This window comes from Balaenoptera acutorostrata, chromosome 3, assembly GCF_949987535.1.
Source record: "Balaenoptera acutorostrata chromosome 3, mBalAcu1.1, whole genome shotgun sequence".
NCBI classification, from domain to species: domain Eukaryota; kingdom Metazoa; phylum Chordata; class Mammalia; order Artiodactyla; family Balaenopteridae; genus Balaenoptera; species Balaenoptera acutorostrata.
Genome location: NC_080066.1, coordinates 86,356,154 through 86,376,818, shown reverse-complemented (window position 1 = coordinate 86,376,818; position 20,665 = coordinate 86,356,154). Strand labels below are relative to the sequence as shown.

The 20,665-nt window shown below is 40.7% G+C and overlaps 1 protein-coding gene across 3 annotated transcripts in view; it reads right to left on the bottom strand.

The window, feature by feature from the left end:
• SPPL2A (signal peptide peptidase like 2A) overlaps positions 1 to 20,260 on the bottom strand; it is a 60,113-nt gene extending 39,853 nt beyond the window's left edge. For 2 of the 3 annotated variants that reach the window (XM_057543367.1, XM_057543369.1), the window contains exon 1: positions 19,955 to 20,199. Coding sequence is in view for 1 of the 3 variants with exons in the window: in XM_057543366.1 (XP_057399349.1) it covers positions 19,955 to 20,020 (66 nt within the window). In the remaining 2 variants the exon portion in view is untranslated. Of the gene's footprint in view, positions 1 to 19,954 lie in introns of all 3 variants that reach the window. The other variant, XM_057543366.1, reaches the window with a different exon arrangement.
• Positions 20,261 to 20,665: the final 405 nt, after the last annotated feature.

Here is a 20,665-nt window from a genome sequence, read left to right as displayed (position 1 = left end):
TTTTGGAGAAATGTCTATTTAGCTCATTTGCCCATTTTTCAATTGAGTTGTTTTTTTGTTGTTGACTTGTATGAGCTGTTTGAATATTTTGGAAATTAAGCCCTTGTGGGTTGCCTCATTTGCAAATACTTTCTCCCAGTCTGTAGGTTTGTCTTTTCATTTTGTTTATGATTTCCTTTGCTGTACAAAAGCTTGTAAGTTTGATTAGGTCCCATTTGTTTATTTTTGCTTTTATTTCTATTGCGCTGGGAGACTGACCAAAGAAAACACTGGTATGATTTATGTCAGAGAATGTTTTGCCTACGTTCTCTTGTAAGAGTATTATGGTGTCATGTCTTATATTTAAGTCTTTAAGCCCTAAAATTTAAATTTTATACGTTAGATTTTCCATATTGATACATATACACTATCTCCTTTTACACAACTGTATAATAGTCAGTGTTACTTTTATAATTACAAAAGCTAACGGATTTTTTAAAAAGCTTAAAAGTACAAGGAAGTACAAAGATATCCAACTATGAGTAACATTTATTGCTATAGACAGATTACAGTCTTTTCCACAGTGGTAGAAAATTTATCATTGATATAAGCAAAATTCATTGATATGGGAATTACTAAGGCAAAACACAAATTTTAGTGGAAGATTACTATGAGAGAGGAAAGTATAACCATACATAATTGTAGAATAGTTTGTATTGGATGTGGAACATGCAGCAAATTTCATGAGCAAGCTAACAAAGCCAAATAACTTAAGCATTTCCACTACATTTTAATATCTTAGTAAAATTTCTCATAGAGATTATATAGCTTTGAAAATTCAGTTTATCAACAATAGATATCATATGTTCTGGAACTAGAGACCTGGGACAGAATGGCAGTTTCACCATTTATTGGCTATGTTACAAGTCATTTAAACTGTTTAAACGTCAACATCTTATTTTTTTTTTTGTTTTTTTGTTTTTGACCCCGCCTCGAGGCTTGCAGGATCTTAGTTCCCCAACCAGGGATTAAACTTGGGCCCTGGCAGTGAAAGCACAGAGTCCTAACCACTGGACCTCCAGGGGATTCCCTCCTCAGCTTCGAGATGACAAAAAATGTCCAGACCTCACAGAGCTGTCATGATGATTAAGTTAGATGATGCAAATGTTTACCCATATTAAGCTCTTAATAAATGGTAACTATTATTATTAATAATACATCTAGCACCTTGCCAAGTACTGGCACCATGCAGAAGAAATACAAGATGATTAGTGGTTGCTTAGGGTTTGGTAGGATGTGGGGATGGGGGTGATAGCTACAGAATATGAGGTTTCTTTCTTTCTTTTTTTAAAATGGACTTTATGTTTTAGATCACCTTTTGGGTCACAGCAAAACTGAGCATGAAGTACAGTGTTCCTACATATTCCCTTACCACAAACACGCATAGCCTCCCTCCAACCTCCATTATTAACATTTGTTACCATCTATGAACCTACACTGACAATTCATTACCACCCAAAGTCCACAGTTTACATTTAGGGTCTCTCCTGGTGTTTTACATTCTATAGGTTTTGACAAATATGTAATGACATGTATCCACCATTACAGTATCATATGGAATATGAAGTAGTTTTATTGCCCTAAAAATCCTCTGTGCTCTACCTATTTGGTTTCTTTTTGAGGTGATGTAGATGTTTTAAAATTGACTATAGTAACGGTTGTACATATCTGTAAATATACTAAAAGCCACTGAATTGTACACTTTAAATGGGTGAATTTTATGGTATATGAACTATATCTCAATAAAGCTGCCCCCACCAAGAAACACTAAACAAGAAATTATAGTCTTACTGGGAAGATTAAAAAGAAACCTGAAAAAGATAATCACAAACAGAATGTGATTTAAGTCAGTCTCTAGTAAAAGCTTTAGTAGTTCTTAGGGTGTTGGAAATGCAAATTCTTGGACCCTATTCCAGACCTACTGAATCAGAAACTCTGAGAAGTTTATTTTTAACAAGGCCTTATGGAGATTTTGATGCTTGTTAAGGTTTGAGTACCATAGCTATAGGAGCAGTGTTTCTCAAGATTTAACGTGCATACAAATCACTTAGTGATCATATTAAAATGGAGATTTTGATTCAGTTGGCCTGGGTGGAATGTGGGATTCTGCATGTCTAACAAGCTCCCAGGTGATCCTGATGCTGCTGCTCTATGGGCCCAACCTTGAGCAGCAAAAGCTATGCGGGAACAAGAGCACAGTCACTCCTCGGGATCTGAGGGAGACTGGTTCCAGGACAGATAACAAAATCCAGGTATGCTCAAATCCCATAGATTTGATTCCACACAAATTCAACAAACTGTAGATCATAAACAAAGTGTATGTATTGAAAAAAATCCAAGTATAAGTGGACCCGCGCAGTTTAAACCCATGTTGTTCAAGGGCCAACTGTAGTAGAAACCACATCACTGTGGGCCAGTTAGATTGGGAAGCACAGAGGCCTGAAGCTCAGTGTCCCTTCAAACATTACAAGTACCAAATCAGGTGAGACTTGTGGTCTACCTGTGTTAGTATTAGATCATCTGACAAAGACCCTATGGTGGAAGGACAGGATATCTTCCTTTACATTTTTCAAGTTAGAAACATGTTTCAAGACATCTGAATTTTCCTCTGTAATCAACTGTGGTCTGGCCTTCTATGACTTTACTCAACCCTTAAAAAATATCTGTTTATATTTTCAACCAATAATGAAAATATTCTCTTAGTAAAAAGCTTAGTATCAAGAGCTTGAAGGGATTTAGGGATAACATAATCTAGTCCCCCTTCATTTCATAGCTCAAACAGGTCCAAAATGATCAAAATTAAGTCTCAGGGGCCAGATTAGAATTGAGCTCTCTAAAACCCAGACCAGTGGTCTTTCAGCTCTGCTATCACTTCAAGTTCCCTTATGCAGCTAGATCCGCCAGCACCCCTTAGTACCCAATCATCACCCTCCAGTTTTAATACTGGTCATATATATCTCTGCATTAGCTGTTAACTCCCTCTCTGCTGTGATTCTGGGCATGGGTCTCCTACCACCACTCAAATTCCTCTAATACCCAATTAGTTCCTCCCACACCCTAAACATCCCAAACTCTAACTCCTTTCCTTATATTCTTCCAAGTACCCCCACTTCTAGGACTCTAGAGTTTCACGGAATTCCTTTCCCTATGACAAGTGCTCCTTACTGCTCACCCCAAATCCTGCCTCTTAATGGCAGTTCCGACAACCACTGGCGGTGGAATCAAGTGTTCTTCATGGCCATCAAATCATGAATCTCACACCCGTGTCTTTATATTCTGCATCTTGCTTGATCCTCACACGCAAGGGAAGCAAGTTTACCAGCCCACAGTGTGAAGTAGTACTTCCTGTTTTTCTGATTCAAATTTACCTCCCATAAAACTTCATCGGATGCCTGTTGTTTGTGAACATTTCCAAATTTACTTTACCCAGATCACTTGACTTCAGTCTTATTCCATGTCATCTTCTTTTTAAATCAATGTTTAAGGCTATCTTAATGTCAGAGTTGCCTATTCTTTTGATCATTTTTCTCCTAAATAATTTTTGGTATGATAAGTGCCAAATGATTACTCAAAGTCTAAAAACACCTCAACTGTAATGGAGTACACTATACTCACATCCTTGCAAGTGTCCTATTTCCTCATTTTCCCAGACCAATCAGACCTTAAACAATGGGATATATATAAGGAGCTGTATTTCATCAGTGTACTTACACTGAGTCAGTCTTGCACTGACCTTCACGTCCCTATCTCTTGAGGCTATATCTATGCTTTATACTCCAGTCTCTTGGTAGTCCCAAGCATGGGCATTTGTATTCCTGGCCTCTGTTCAAACGGCCTCCTGATGCTGACTCACCAGCCCAATATTAACCTAGGAAACAGGCCTTTCTACTGCTGTTCAAGCTAATAGCACAGTTCGATTCTTCTGTGACTTTGTTTCACAGGTTTAGTTTGCCTTCTACTCTTCTTTCTCCTTCAAAAGGTATCTACCAGCATTGGATCTACTTTCCAAATTTAAGTCTTCACACATTCCTTTTGAAAATAAAAATTATTTAGCTAAAAATTTATCTAATATACTACCCCCTACCCTGAATCCACGCCATACTTTGGGTCTGCCAGGACTCTGTATCTTGGCCCATTTTCACCTGGTCACGATGGAGCTCTGACTAATACAATGCTAACTTTTACCCATGTACATATTTAATTCCCTTTAAAAGCCTTAACAGATTAGTCAAGCATGGTTCTTCTTTTTTCTTAGAGATTATGGTGGGTAATCTGGGCAACAATTTCTTACCCTTTATTATAGATCAGTGCTTCTTGAATTTAATGTTCTGTTAAAATCAGATTCTGATCCAGCAGGCCTTAGGAGGAGCCCATGACTATACATTTCTAACCAGTTTCCAAGTGATGCTCTGATGTTGGTCTGCAGAGTACATGGTTATAGACTTCATCATGAATAGCAGTGAAACTCATCAGGTTTCCAGACATTACTGGGGTTCTCCTAGGAGTTTTCTTAAGAGGTGAAAGTCACACTGTACCTGCAGTATGCTGGTATAGCCAACGTTCATGTATTGGCCAGCAGTTCCCCCATTTCACCCATAAGTTCACTCAAAACTCTTCAGCATTTGTATCACTGGGTCCCAGCTTCCCCACCCACCTCCACAGTCTGTCAATTAAACCTGGTTCACATTATTCGTGTTGTTATCCATTAGATATACTTAATCCTTTGGTTTCAAGGGACAATGTGTGAATATGATGAACTCTCTCTCCAATTAACCCCCCTGCAATCTTTCTTCATAAAATCTACAAATTAAAGTACTCCTCTATCTTTAGATACCGAATATGAGGGCTGGGGGTTTGGGGCAAGTTTTGCTAATAAACAGAATTTATTTAAAATGAGAACTAGCAATTTAAAAAAAAAATCTTTGTTTCTAAACCAGAAGATAAAAAGTTAAAATATAATCACTGAGTGCTAAATGCCAAAGAGTAATAGTCATCTACCCATTACCCTTATATCATAGCAATGTAGGAGATATCCTTTCCTTTACAAACATCTTTTTCTTTACACAGATTGAGTTTTAAGTCAATAGCAATACATTAAGAGTTGAAAGCAGCCTCTACAGGAAAGGCAGAATTGGGGTTATACGTCTGAATGACACATGTTCCAAAGTCAGGTCTAAATAACTTCCTGATTCACTATTCACTATTATATTTTCTACGCCTCTTTCCTCACTAATAAGTTATATAATCAAGACAATCTATGTTCTTTCTACTCCTACTTCCAATATTCAAGGTTTATGGAAACCATGCACTGAAACTGACTAGACTCAGACCCTCAGAGATGAAGTGAAATCTTAATTACTTAATTAGTCGCTCAGTGGAAGCTAGGGCACCAAACAGGGATTTATAGAGAATCAGAGGAGTCTGTGGGACATGGGGAGAGTAGATCCCCAGGACCATTCCTTACACTTGGAGAAACTGGGGGCATGTAACAGGCTAAGATGTACTAGGGTGGAGGGAAGAGACAAGGTAACCACTGATTCATTCAATACTCTGCAAACTATGAGGTGCTAGAGGAGACAGCAGAGAATGAGTCAGGTAGCTTCTCCGTCATGGGGCTTATATTCTATGTTACCTAGATCCAGCCTTCTCCCTTGTTTTCCTTAAGTAATCTTACTATTTAACTATTATAGAATTTATGATTTACACTAGAATTCATAAACTCAAATGCCTAAAAGGCCAGGCAGGTAAATCAGAGTTGATTTAAGACCATAGGACATGGTAACATTTGGCAAATTCTGGCCTAAAGGCAATGAAATTTTTGAAAAAAAATTTAGTATCTTGGGGTAAGAGTCCATACCTGGAGACTTTATGGTCTAGATTTCTGTAAACAGATCCAATTTCAGGTAAATTTTTAACAAAGACAAATTATTAAATATATTATAAATATGACTTCTATCTTTAAAACTTTTTTCATGAAAATAAATTCACAAATTTATCCAATCAGTCTTGTGATCTATTTTTGATCCAAAAAAAAAAAAAAAACTTAGTGGAAAAGTATAAAGAAATGTCTAGAAACTCTGGGTTCTAGTCCTCTTTTTCATGACTTTCTATCTGGTCTAGGACAAATTGTAATCTTCCTGAAACTTCTCTCAGGATCATTTTGAGATTCTAAGGAGATGTATGTTTAGGTGTTGTATTTTGGGAAGGAGATAACACAGCAATTAGTGACTTAAAAATTGGACAATGGGATGCAGAATCCACAGAGACAGCTCTGATTGTGAAGAATCTGACAGTTAAAGGAGGAATGTGACATAACCAGCATGTCTAAGCTTGGGCTTAGACATGTACCACAGACTAGGTGGTTTAAACAACAGAAATTTATTTTTCACAGCCTGGAGCCTAGAAGTTTCAAGGTGCCAGCATGGTCCAGTTCTGGTAAGGGCTTTCTTCCTGGCTTGTAGATGGCCACCTTTTCACTATGTCCTCACATGGTGGGGCGGGGGGGCGGGGAGAGAAAGAGAGCAAGGCAATAATCCCATTGTAAGGGTCCCACCCTGATAACCTTATCTAAACCTAATTATCCTCAAAGGCCCAATCAATCTCCAAATACCATCACACTGGGAGTTAGGGCTTCAACATGAGAATTTAGAGGCACACAATTCAGTCCACAGCATTTCTCCCCTGGCTCCCAAAATTCATATCCTTCTCACATGCAAAATATTTACATTCATTCCATCCCACAGCCCTAAAAGTCTTAATTCATTCCAGCATCAACTCTAAAAAGTCCAAAAGCTCATCTAAATGTCATCTAAATCTGATATGGGTGAGACGCAAGATTCTTCATGAGGTAAGATTCCTCTCCAGTTGTGAACCTGTAAAACCAGACAAGTTATGTGCTTCCAAAATATAATGATGGGTTTTTGGAACCAAGATGGCGGAGTAGAAGGACGTGCTCTCACTCCCTCTTGCGAGAGCACCAGAATCACAACTGGCTGCTGGACAATCATTGACAGGAAGACCCTGGACTTCACCAAGGAGGATACCCCACGTCCAAGGACAGAGGAGAAGCCACAGTGAGACGGTAGGAGGGGCGCAATCAGAGTAAAATCAAATCCCATAACTGCTGGGTGGGTGACTCACAGACTGGAGAACACTTATACCACAGAAGTCCACCCACTGGAGTGAAGGTTTTGAGCCCCACGTCAGGCTTCCCAACCTGGGGGTCCGGCAACGGGAGGAGGAATTCCTAGAGAATCAGACTTTGAAGTCTAGTGGGAATTGATTGCAGGACTGTGACAGGACTTGGGGAAACAGAGACCCCACTCTTGGAGGGCACACACAAAGTAATGTGTGCATCGGGACCCAGGGGAAGGAGCAGTGACCCTGGGGGAGACTGAACCAGACGTACCTGCTGGTGTTGGGGGGTGTCCTGCAGAGGCAAGTGGTGGCTCTGTTTCACCGTGGGGATAAGGACACTGGCAGCAGAGGTCCTGGGAAGTTCTCCTTGGCGTGAGCCCTCCCAGAGTCTGCCATTAACCCCACCAAAGAGCACGGGTAGGCTCCAGTGTCAGGTTGCCTCAGGCAAAACAACGCAACAGGGAGGGAACCCAGCCCCACCCATCAACAGTCCAGGGGATTAAGGTTTTACTGAGCTCTGACCGCCACAGCAACAGTCAGCTCTACCCACCACCAGAGCCTCCCATCAAGCCTCTTAGATAGCCTCAACCACCAGAGGGCAGACAACAGAAGCAAGAAAAACTACAATCCTGCAGCCTGTGGACCAAAAACCACAGTTACAGAAAGACAGAGAAGATGAAAAGGCAGAGGGCTGTGTACCAGATGAAGGAACAAGAAAAAACCCCAGAAAAACAACTAAATGAAGTGGAGATAGGCAACCTTCCAGAAAAAGAATTCAGAATAATGATAATGAAGATGATCCAGGACCTCGGAATAAGAATGGAGGCAAAGATTGAGAAGATGCAAGAAATGATTAACAAAGACCTAGAAGAATTAAAGAACAAACAAACAGAGATGACCAATACAATAACTGAAATGAAAACTACACTAGAAGGAATCAATAGCAGAATAACTGAGGCAGAAGAACGGATAAGTGACCTGGAAGACAGAATGGTGGAATTCACTGCTGCGGAAGAGACTAAAGAAAAAAGAATGAAAAGAAATGAAGACAGCCTAAGAGACCTCTGGGACAACATTAAACGCAACAACATTCGCATTATAGGGGTCCCAGAAGGAGAAGAGAGAGAGAAAGGACCAGAGAAAATATTTGAAGAGATTATAGTCGAAAACTTCCCTAACATGGGAAAGGAAATAGCCACCCAAGTCCAGGAAGCACAGAGAGTCCCATACAGAATAAACCCAAGGAGAAACACACCGAGACACATAGTAATCAAAGTGGCAAAAATTAAAGACAAAGAAAAATTACTGAAAGCAGCAAGGGAAAAACGACAAATAACATACAAGGGAACTCCCATAAGGTTAACAGCTGATTTCTCAGCAGAAACTCTGCAAGCCAGAAGGGAGTGGCATGATATACTTAAAGTGATGAAAGGGAAGAACCTACAACCAAGATTACTCTACCCAGCAAGGATCTCATTTAGATTTGATGGAGAAATCAAAACCTTTACAGACAAGCAAAAGCTAAGAGAATTCAGCACCACCAAACCAGCGCTACAACAAATGCTAAAGGAACTTCTCTAAGTGGGAAACACAAGAGAAGAAAAGGACCTACAAAAACAAACCCAAAACAATTAAGAAAATGGCCATAGGAACATACATATCGATAATTACCTTAAACGTGAATGGATTAAATGCCCCAACCAAAAGACATAGACTGGCTGAATGGATACAAAAACAAGACCCATATATATGCTGTCTACAAGAGACCCACTTCAGACCTAGGGACACATACAGACTGAAAGTGAGGGGATGCAAAAAGATATTCCATGCAAATGGAAATCAAAAGAAAGCTGGAGTAGCTATACTCATATCAGATAAAATAGACTTTAAAATAAAGAATGTTACAAGAGACAAGGAAGGACACTACATAATGATCCAGGGATCAATCCAAGAAGAAGATATAACAATTATAAATATATATGCACCCAACATAGGAGCACCTCAATACATAAGGCAACTGTTAACAGCTCTAAAAGAGGAAATTGACAGTAACACAATAATAGTGGGGGACTTTAACACCTCACTTACACCAATGGACAGATCATCCAAAATGAAAATAAATAAGGAAACAGAAGCTTTAAATGACACAATAGACCAGATAGATTTAATTGATATATATAGGACATTCCATCCAAAAACGGCAGATTACACGTTCTTCTCAAGTGCGCACGGAACATTCTCCAGGATAGATCACATCTTGGGTCACAAATCAAGCCTCAGTAAATTTAAGAAAATTGAAATCATATCAAGCATCTTTTCTGACCACAACGCTATGAGATTAGAAATGAATTACAGGGAAAAAAACGTAAAAAAGACAAACACATGGAGGCTAAACAATACATTACTAAATAACCAAGAGATCACTGAAGAAATCAAACAGGAAATAAAAAAATACCTAGAGACAAATGACAATGAAAACACGACGACCCAAAACCTATGGGATGCAGCAAAAGCGGTTCTAAGAGGGAAGTTTATAGCTATACAAGCCTACCTAAAGAAACAAGAAAAATCTCAAGTAAACAATCTAACCTTACACCTAAAGAAACTAGAGAAAGAAGAACAAACAAAACCCAAAGTTAGCAGAAGGAAAGAAATCATAAAGATCAGAGCAGAAAAAAATGAAATAGAAACAAAGAAAACAATAGCAAAGATCAATAAAACTAAAAGTTGGTTCTTTGAGAAGATAAACAAAATTGATAAGCCATTAGCCAGACTCATCAAGAAAAAGAGGGAGAGGACTCAAATCAATAAAATCAGAAATGAAAAAGGAGAAGTTACAACAGACACCGCAGAAATACAAAACATCCTAAGAGACTACTACAAGCAACTTTATGCCAATAAAATGGACAACCTGGAAGAAATGGACAAATTCTTAGAAAGGTATAACCTTCCAAGACTGAATCAGGAAGAAACAGAAAATATGAACAGACCAATCACAAGTAATGAAATTGAAACTGTGATTAAAAATCTTCCAACAAACAAAAGTCCAGGACCAGATGGCTTCACAGGTGAATTCTATCAAACATTTAGAGAAGAGCTAACACCCATACTTCTCAAACTCTTCCAAAAAATTGCAGAGGAAGGAACTCTCCCAAACTCATTCTATGAGGCCACCATCACCCTGACACCAAAACCAGACAAAGACACTACAAAAAAAGAAAATTACAGACCAATATCACTGATGAATATAGATGCAAAAATCCTCAACAAAATACTAGCAAACAGAATCCAACAACACATTAAAAGGATCATACACCACGATCAAGTGGGATTTATCCCAGGGATGCAAGGATTCTTCAATATACGCAAATCAATCAATGTGATACACCATATTAACAAATTGAAGAATAAAAACCATATGATCATCTCAATAGATGCAGAAAAAGCTTTTGACAAAATTCAACACCCATTTCTGATAAAAACTCTCCAGAAAGTGGGCATAGAGGGAACCTACCTCAACATAATAAAGGCCATATATGACAAACCCACAGCAAACATCATTCTCAATGGTGAAAAACTGAAAGCATTTCCTCTAAGATCAGGAACGAGACAAGGATGTCCACTCTCACCACTATTATTCAACATAGTTCTGGAAGTCCTAGCCACGGCAATCAGAGAAGAAAAAGAAATTAAAGGAATACAAATTGGAAAAGAAGAAGTAAAACTGTCACTGTTTGCGGATGACATGATACTATACATAGAGAATCCTAAAACTGCCACCAGAAAACTGCTAGAGCTAATTAATGAATATGGTAAAGTTGCAGGTTACAAAATGAATGCACAGAAATCTCTTGCATTCCTATACACTAATGATGAAAAATCTGAAAGAGAAATTATGGAAACACTCCCATTTACCATTGCAACAAAAAGAATAAAATACCTAGGAATAAACCTACCTAGGGAGACAAAAGACCTGTATGCAGAAAACTATAAGACACTGATGAAAGAAATTAAAGATGATACCAACAGATGGAGAGATATACCATGTTCTTGGATTGGAAGAATCAACATGGTGAAAATGAGTATACTACCCAAAGCAATCTACAGATTCAATGCAATCCCTATCAAATTACCAATGGCATTTTTTACGGAGCTAGAACAAATCATCTTAAAATTTGTATGGAGACACAAAAGACCCCGAATAGCCAAAGCAGTCTTGAGGCAAAAAAATGGAGCTGGAGGAATCAGACTCCCTGACTTCAGACTATACTACAAAGCTACAGTAATCAAGACAATATGGTACTGGCACAAAAACAGAAACGTAGATCAATGGAATAAGATAGAAAGCCCAGAGATTAACCCACGCACCTATGGTCAACTAATCTATGACAAAGGAGGCAAAGATATACAATGGAGAAAAGACAGTCTCTTCAATAAGTGGTGCTGGGAAAACTGGACAGCTACATGTAAAAGAATGAAATTAGAATACTCCCTAACACCATACATAAAAATAAACTCAAAATGGATTAGAGACCTAAATATAAGACTGGACACTATAAAACTCTTAGAGGAAAACATAGGAAGAACACTCTTTGACATAAATCACAGCAAGATCTTTTTTGATCCACCTCCTAGAGTAATGGAAATAAAAACAAAAATAAACAAATGGGACCTAATGAAACTACAAAGCTTTTGCACAGCAAAGGAAACCATAAACAAGACGAAAAGACAACCCTCAGAATGGGAGAAAATATTTGCAAATGAATCAACAGACAAAGGATTAATCTCCAAAATATATAAACAGCTCATTCAGCTCAATATCAAAGAAACAAACACCCCAATCCAAAAATGGGCAGAAGACCTAAATAGACATTTCTCCAAAGAAGACATACAGACGGCCACGAAGCACATGAAAAGATGCTCAACATCACTAATTATTAGAGAAATGCAAATCAAAACTACAATGAGGTATCACCTCACTCCTGTTAGAATGGGCATCATCAGAAAATCTACAAACAACAAATGCTGGAGAGGGTGTGGAGAAAAGGGAACCCTCTTGCACTGTTGGTGGGAATGTAAATTGATACAGCCACTATGGAGAACAATATGGAGGTTCCTTAAAAAACTAAAAATAGAATTACCATATGACCCAGCAATCCCACTACTGGGCATATACCCAGAGAAAACCGTAATTCAAAAAGACACATGCACCCGAATGTTCATTGCAGCACTATTTACAATAGCCAGGTCATGGAAGCAACCTAAATGCCCATCAACAGACGAATGGCTAAAGAAGATGTGGTACATATATACAATGGAATATTACTCAGCCATAAAAAGGAACGAAATTGAGTCATTTGTTGAGACGTGGATGGATCTAGAGACTGTCATACAGAGTGAAGTAAGTCAGAAAGAGAATAACAAATATCGTATATTAATGCATGTATGTGGAACCTAGAAAAATGGTACAGATGAGCCAGTTTGCAGGGCAGAAGTTGAGACACAGATGTAGAGAATGGACATATGGACACCAAGGGGGGAAAACTGCGGTGAGGTGGGGATGGTGGTGTGCTGAATTGGGCGATTGGGATTGACATGTATACACTGATGTGTATAAAACTGATGCCTAATAAGAACCTGCAGTATAAAAAAACAAACAAAACAACTAATACTAAACTTTCATTGGGTTATTTGTATGGAAATATGTTAATATAAATGTTTCAGACATTACATGAAATTTCTAAAAATCTTATATTTGTATTTGTATGGAAATATGTATGGAAATATGTTAATATAAATGTTTCAGACATTACAGGAAACTTCTAAAAATCTTATATGTTCTGGTATAATGTTATAAGTAATAATCCTAGTTATTACTTTAAAATGTATATCTCAGAAATAACTAATTTTCTTGTCAACTGCATTATTATGAACTTTCATCAAATCTTTAACCGTGGTCATTTTTAAGTCTTTTGTCATTTACAGACAGTTCTGGGTGTACTCTGATGATTTTGCAAATATGTTCCTATAAAAGGGTTTCATCTTCAAGAAATTCATGGAAAAGACTCTGACAAGTACAGGTTTCTGGTAACTGACTGTACTGCTGAACTGAATGAATAAGCATTTTCAGAACTCTAATGAAAAACTGATGAACTCATAAAAGTGCTAACAAAAGATCAAGATGAAAAAAAAAATTAATTACATGGGACTGAGTGAACTGATGAGGATGAGTATAATTTTTGTGACTTTCTGTCTGAATTAAAAAAAAAAAAATCCCACAAGGACTCAGAGGCAAAGAATATACAAATCAATTTTCACTGCAAAGTAAAGGAGCTGTTACAGTGGAGGATTACTGCACTGAATGTCAATATTATGACATAGTATGAGTGTGTTTCATGTTTGGTAATTGCAATCATTGTTGCTTTTGTTGTGGTCATCCATGTACAATGCTTGGTGTCAGTCTATTTATCTCTTGTAAAAATAAAATACAGTGTGTGTGTGTGTGTGTGTGTGGAAAAAAGAAAAAAAAAAAGAATAATGCCAACCAAAAAAAAAAAAAAAAAAGAATTCGCATGTGAGGGGCTAAACGAGATTATGTGAACACGTGTGTGCACACTCACGTATGTGTTCGCGTGTGTATGGGAGAGGGCACACCGTGGCTTCAGTGCCATTAAAAAAGCACATGAAGTGGTGATAGTGACGACTGTTTTCCTCAGATTAGGCTGTCTGACGTAATGGGAGATCTTCAAGTGGTGAAAGGAAACAAATGTCACGGGAAGAAGGTTTAAAGTGCAGATTCAAAAGAATCCCAGCACAAGAAAGGCGAAGGAAACCTGCCCCGTGCCCGGCACATTGGGGGCATGCAAAAGCAGTTTCCCACGTGGGGAACGAAATCACAGTAGGGGAGGAAGAGGGAGTGGGGAGATGACATTTGAGGACATACTTATGGACGAATTCACAGTCCAGTCTGAACTGAGTCTTATGTGCATCAGCTGTGATTTGCCAAAGACTTCCTGGAGCAAGCAGATCTGTGATAATGCCTGTTAGCGACCAACCCTCGCAAGATCTTCTCCTTTACCTCTGGTAACCGCCACGTGGGATGCGGTGGAATGTGTCTGTGGAATGTGTTTGCAGACCGGAAAGGGCTGAGAGAGGAGGGCAGATGTGGGAAGAGGCAGTAGGAACCAAGAGTAGCCAGAGCACCGTCCTCAGAGAAGGGGAAATCGTGTGGAGTCAAGAGTCTGAGGATCTTAGCTCCCAGGCAAATGCAGGATGTGATGAGATAAGCAGGGCAAGGCATGGCGAGCTGCAGCCACGTTTTCGGAGGATAATTTGGCAGCACCCGGGGGTGGGGGTGGGAAAGCTAAGAGGGTAGTGGTTGCACCCAAGAAAGGAGGTGCATGAAGAATCAAGGGCCTTGGTCTTGGATTTGTTGGGGGAATTCCCAGGAATTCCTGGGAGGAGCATCCTGGGAGAAAACTGATGCAGAAGGGAAAGTCCAGTCATTCCTTAGGGGTCTGGAGCAGGGATGCACACAACATTTTGGCTCCTGGAAGACAATGGGCATTGGGAAGGGGAATGAGTAGGATTTGTGGGATGATGAGGAATTGAGTGAGGACATAAGAGTTCCATCTAAAATAGGGAGCAGCCCACAAATGAATGGTAAGAAGGGTGTAGGAAGGGAGTGAGGGGTTACAGGCTGAGAATGCTTTTAGGCACAACCTCTGGGTCATATTCATTTCAGTGGCCACCTTGCTGTCCTATTGTAGGATGTTATTTTATGTTTTCAACTCTTATAGAACATTTGGAAATAACACTTGGAAATTGGGAATTTTCCTCCCAACAGTGAAGTAACTCCCAGGTCGCCATAGTCTTTGTATAACATTGGATACGTTTCTAGAGGAGCCTAAAGTCTACAGGAAGAGTGGTGACGAGGGGGAGCTCTGTCTTAAGTGAACGTGAGACGTGGAGGGAGGGCAGGAGTGGAGGGACTGGCTGGGTGTGCATCTGCTTATTTTGCAAAAAGAAACATGGAAAGGAGAAACCGTAAAGTGACACCTCAGATCTTTTCTTAATTAAGGTAAAATATGCATAAAATAGACCTTTTAAGCCATTTTTAAGTGTACAGTTCACTAGCATTAAGTATCTTCACACTGTTGCGCCACTGTTGCTACCATCCATCTCCAGAACTGTTTTCATCCCCCAGACTGAAACTCCGCCCCCAATTAAACAACTCCCCATTCCCCCTTCCAGCCCTGACAGTCACCATTCTACTTTCCATCTCTATGAATTTGACTACTATAGGTATCTCAAATAAATGGAATTATATTATTTGAAAAAAATATATATATAATGATGGGACAGGCATAGGATAGACATTCCCATTCCAAAAGAAGAAATCAGAAGGAAGAAAGGGGTGAGGGGACCCAAGGAAGTCCAAAACCTAGTAAGACATAGATCTTAAGGCTCGAGAAGTACCCATTTTGGCTCTATGTCCCACTTTCCAGGCCCACTGGGGTGGAAGTGTCACCCCCATTGCTCTGTGGGGTAGCCTTTGGCTCTGTGGGATACCACCCCCCAAGGCTCCTAGTGGAGGCCAAAAGGCTTGTTGAAACTGAAGTTGTAGCCCTGATGATCTCTGAATCACCTTTGGGGGTCATTTCTCCCTCTTCTTGAAGAATAATGCACGTTCACAGCCAAATAGCTCTATCATCCCATCCTGTCAGATCCAAAAAGTCCAACAGCCTTTCTTCATTTCATCCTGTCTCCTTCCCCCAGAGTTTAAAGTGGCAGTGCTTTTGCTTATAGAATCCCATAAGCTACTTATCAAGTGATTGTTCAGCCACACTCTTAGCGTTCTTTCCAGAACAAACTTTCTCTTTTTTTTTTTTTTTTGCAACATGGATAGGTTGAGAATTTTCCAAATCTTCAAATTCTGGTTCCTTTTAGCTTAACAATTCCTTCTTCAATTCCTCTCTCTCCTTTGCATTTCACTAAAAGCAGTTAGAAAGAACCAAGCTGCTCCACCAACGTTTTGCTTAGAAATCTCCTCAGCTAAATATTTGATTTCACTGCTTACAATTCTTCCTTCCACACAACACTAGAACATAGTTCAGCCAAGTTCTTTACCATTTTATGACAAGAATTGCCTTTCCTCTAGTTTCCAATAACCTGTTCCTCATTTCCATCTGCGATCTCACCAGAATCACCTTTAATGTTCATATTTCTAGCCTCTACCCATTACCCAGTTACAAAGCTGCTTCCACATGTTTAGGTATTTGTTACCACAGAACCCCACTCCCTGTACCAAAATCTTAGTCAGCTTGGGCTGCCATAAAAAAATACGATAGGGAGAGGGGGAGGGGGCAGGGAGAGCAAGCTCTCTGTCTGGTGTCTTTTCTCATAAGGGTACCAATCCCATCACAAGGGACCTACTCTCTGACCTCATCTAAACCTAATTATCAATATCTCCCAAAGGCCCCATCTCCAAATACCATCAATACTGGGGGTTAGTGCTTCAAGATATGGATTTTGGGAGGACACGATTCAGTCCATAGTACAGTAGCTCAGCATGTCTCTGATAGGTTGGGTAGCAGAACACAACTAGTTTCCCCAGGAGGCTGAGGGAGGAGGGCAAAAGAGAAGGAATTAAAGAAGACTTTGAGTTGGTGTAGTATACCAAAGGAATGCAGATTTCAGCAAGAGATTTTTCTGTTGGGGATTCTGATCACCACTTCATTTTCATAAGCTCAAGATGTGGCTATATGACACTTCAAATTCTTTGAAGTAATGAAAACATGAATACAACTTTTATAAAAACATTATGAGAAAGACTCAGGATTCTTCAGAGAACTTTGAAGCAATTTTAGAAAACAGATCCAGGCTAAATTTCACTCATTCTCTTTGAAACAGAACCCTGTGACTGGGTCCGAATAACACTAAAATAAAGGTCTAACAGTTGGGGCTAGCGGTGGGAGTCGAACTAGGGAAGGACAAGTGTGATATGGAAATATGGCAAAGCCAAGAGAAAATAAATTACCTGCCAGGCACTCTTTTCATGTCTAGACTTAAATGTTTAATGGGTTTAGAAGTCATTAAAACAGCCAGATGTGCTGTAGCTTGTGTTCAAGATACACGGTAAGGTCACTCTGATGTGATGAGGACAAACAGAGTAGGGTAGGCTTTCCAATGTTAAATACTCTGCCTCTTCTACAAGGATGTGACACTTTCTGGAGATTAAATGCTGCTTCTAGATGAGGATGATGACCCTTTTTTTTTTTTTTAATTTTTGGTTGCGTTGGGTCTTCGTTGCTGCTCGTGGGCTTTCTTTACTTGGGGCGAGTGGGGGCTACTCTTCGTTGCGGTGTGAGGGCTTCTCATTGCAGTAGTTTCTCTTTTTGTGGAGCACGGGCTCTAGGTGCGCGGGCTTCAGTAGTTGCAGCATGCAGGCTCAGTAGTTGTGGCTCACGGGCTCTAGAGTGCAGGCTCAGTTAGTTGTGGTGCACGGGCTTAGTTGCTCCGCGGCATGTGGGATATTACCGGACCAGGGCTCGAACCCTTGTCCCCTGCATTGGCAGGCGGATTCTTAACCACTGCACCACCAGGGAAGCCCATGATGACCCTTTTCTAACATGACCAAGGGGAAAGAGGCTCAGTAGGGCCAGCTTCCAGAGACCAGAAAGAAGAAATGAAATGATTAAGCTGGCATCATTCATTCAAATGAACTCAGAGAGGCCACCTAGGGCTGTAAGAGTAGGGAAGAGGAGTAAACAAGGGCTTCAGGGAGAAAATGGTTAAAATTACAAAAAACTTAAAATAGTGGAGGAAAGGAACTAGGTATCTGGTAAAGAGAAGGAAAGAGAGAGCTCCTGCTGAGAAAAAGGATACCAGATTTATTTGAGTTCCTCAGAAAAGGAAAGGAATGAGAAAGAGACCCTTTCAGGAATTTAAAGGAAGAAAGAGTGGAGAAGAAAAAAATCCACTGAGAAATCACTAAGAAATAGAAAATCAATAATACTAGTTAGCACTGAAAAAGCTCTTCCCAGTTTCAAAACATCTTGTCAGTGTATTCACAGTTACCCGCACAGCTCCTGGCACATAAGAGATAGCACACTAAGTATTTGTGGATTGAAAGACTGTTACTGAGTCCTCACAACAACCCTGCAAGCGGGGAATACAGAACTCAAGATTAACATGGTGAAATATGACAAAATATATATGTACAATATAAAAAGAATAAAATCTAGAATATGGGAGACAGACTAGCTACAATTTAGAACACAGACAAACTTTAGACTTGTGAAGCACTTGAAATTACATGAAAATTTTGCTTCCATTTTTCTAGTGAGAGGCTTCAGAGCTTTTATTAAGAATTTCAATATGAGTTTATGAGCAATTGATGTATTATTAGGTTAATTATTAACTTGTGTTGAGAAAGGACAGGTGGGAATTTATACACACATGTATATATTCTTACAATTAGCTTAAGAAGTTCAAATGAAAATGAGTGCAAAAACACTCAAAAAATTTCATACCTAGGTTATAGTTTTATGTGTATTTACATACTACCTGAATTATGTTTTGGACATGTCTGATTACAAGGTAAACAACACCTCAAAGATTCAGACCAACACTGCCACTTTGCTATTCTCTTTATATCCTACTCCTCCCCCTGACACACCTCAAGCAATTTTTAGATACATTCTTCCTAATGCTGCCCAGCAAAGTTATGAATACAACAAAGGCACTTAACCACTTCAGGCTTTGAGTTTGGTTTCTCAATAAATGTTAAAAACACTTTCATATTGAATATCTTCACTGGTAGTAATCCTTTAAACTGGAGAGTAAGCAAAATATACTCTTTCAGAGAAGTTACACATTCTAATGGAAAGAGCTAGACAGGCATACACCATACCAATTCTGTATAAAGCTCATAAAGTTTCCAACCTGAAACTCCCTAAGTGAAATTTACAAGAAACAAAAACTGAAACACTGAACACTGGCGTCCTTACCACCCATTCACTGAAGCTTCTGCTTGGTGTTGGATTTTAAGACATTATTGCTTTTCTTTAATTACGAAAACAAACTTGTGTACACATATTTGTTACTGTTACTTAACCGGCTCTCCTCCCCTTTAAACTAGGCAGAGAATTGAAACCCACTGAAACCCACTAAAAGAATTACACTTTGGTGTGTTCTTTAAAAAATTATTTTAAATTATTACTGTTACCAGAAAGCCCCAGAATGAAATCAAATGAGCCCTAAGGCGAAGCAGAAACTACAGCGGAGGAAGAAAAAAATCTGTATGAGAGCAATTAAACTAAAGCGCAGTCCTTGAACCGCTAAACATCCAGGGATCGGGTATACGTTTTTTCCTCCTTTCGGGGTTGGGGTTGGAGGGAGTGCGGGTTAAGCAGCGGTAAGAAAGGCTGGACAATAAAATTTAGAGGTCAATTCAAAACGCCTGGAACAGTGAAAAACTATACAGGAGAAGCACCGAAGTCCGAGTCGTATTAGGGGCTCGGCAGGTAGCTTTCTCGGGGGTAGGTACTGGGACTTCAAAGGACGGGAATGGGGGCTGGACGGAAAGGGAGTAGTGGGACAGGGAGGGGGATGAAAGCAAAAAACCGGAGCAGGCCGCGTAGGCGCGGGAGAGGGCAGGCCGGCAGGGAGCCCGGGGTGGGGGCGACGGGGGGGGGCGGGGGGGGCGGTGGCGACGGAGGTGGGGGGGGCCCGGCCCCGCCCCGGGGAGGCCCGAGAGCCCGCCCGTCCCCTTTACCAGAGGGAGCAGGAAGCCCCACAGCAGGGCGGCCGCGGCGGGGGTCAGCGGGTGCTGCAGTCCCATCGGACTGCCTGGTGAGCGCCCGGCGGCGCGGCGCGAGGCGGGGCGGGCTCCGGGTCCCCTCGCGGCGCTGCTTCGGTGGCTAGGCCGGACAGGGGCGGCCAGCAGGGTTAAGCTGGAGCCGCCGCGGCTGCTGGAGCCGCCACTGCAGCGCCAACTTCCTCTTCCGGCCCCGCCCGGAGGCCGCGGAAACCCACACGGGGCACGTGGAGTCCGGGTCCGTGCGCGCCGCCCGCCGGGCTCTCTGAGGTTCCCGGCGCTGGCCGGCACCGGCAGCGGGTCTGGGCGTGTCTCTTATCAGCTGCGTGACCTGAACTGTTCCCGGGTCCGGGCAGGCGAAGGGACTTTTTCAAGGCCTTCTTCTTCCTAGAAGAGGCGGAGCGCCTGTTCAGTTCCCCACTAACCACCCAGGTGCTCGAGCCAAAAACCCACATGCTCTGAGTCTTAATTCACCTGCTCATCAGCAGTCCTAGGCTCTCTCACACGTATGTCCCCCAAACGCCCACCTTCTCCTAAACCGCAGTGACCACCCCCAGACCACTGTTGTTTTTCTCCTCCAAACTGGTTTCCGTTTCCACTCCCCACAGCCCATTATCCACACAGCTGTCCTGGAGAGATCTTTTTGAAAGTGTAAATCAGATCATGTCA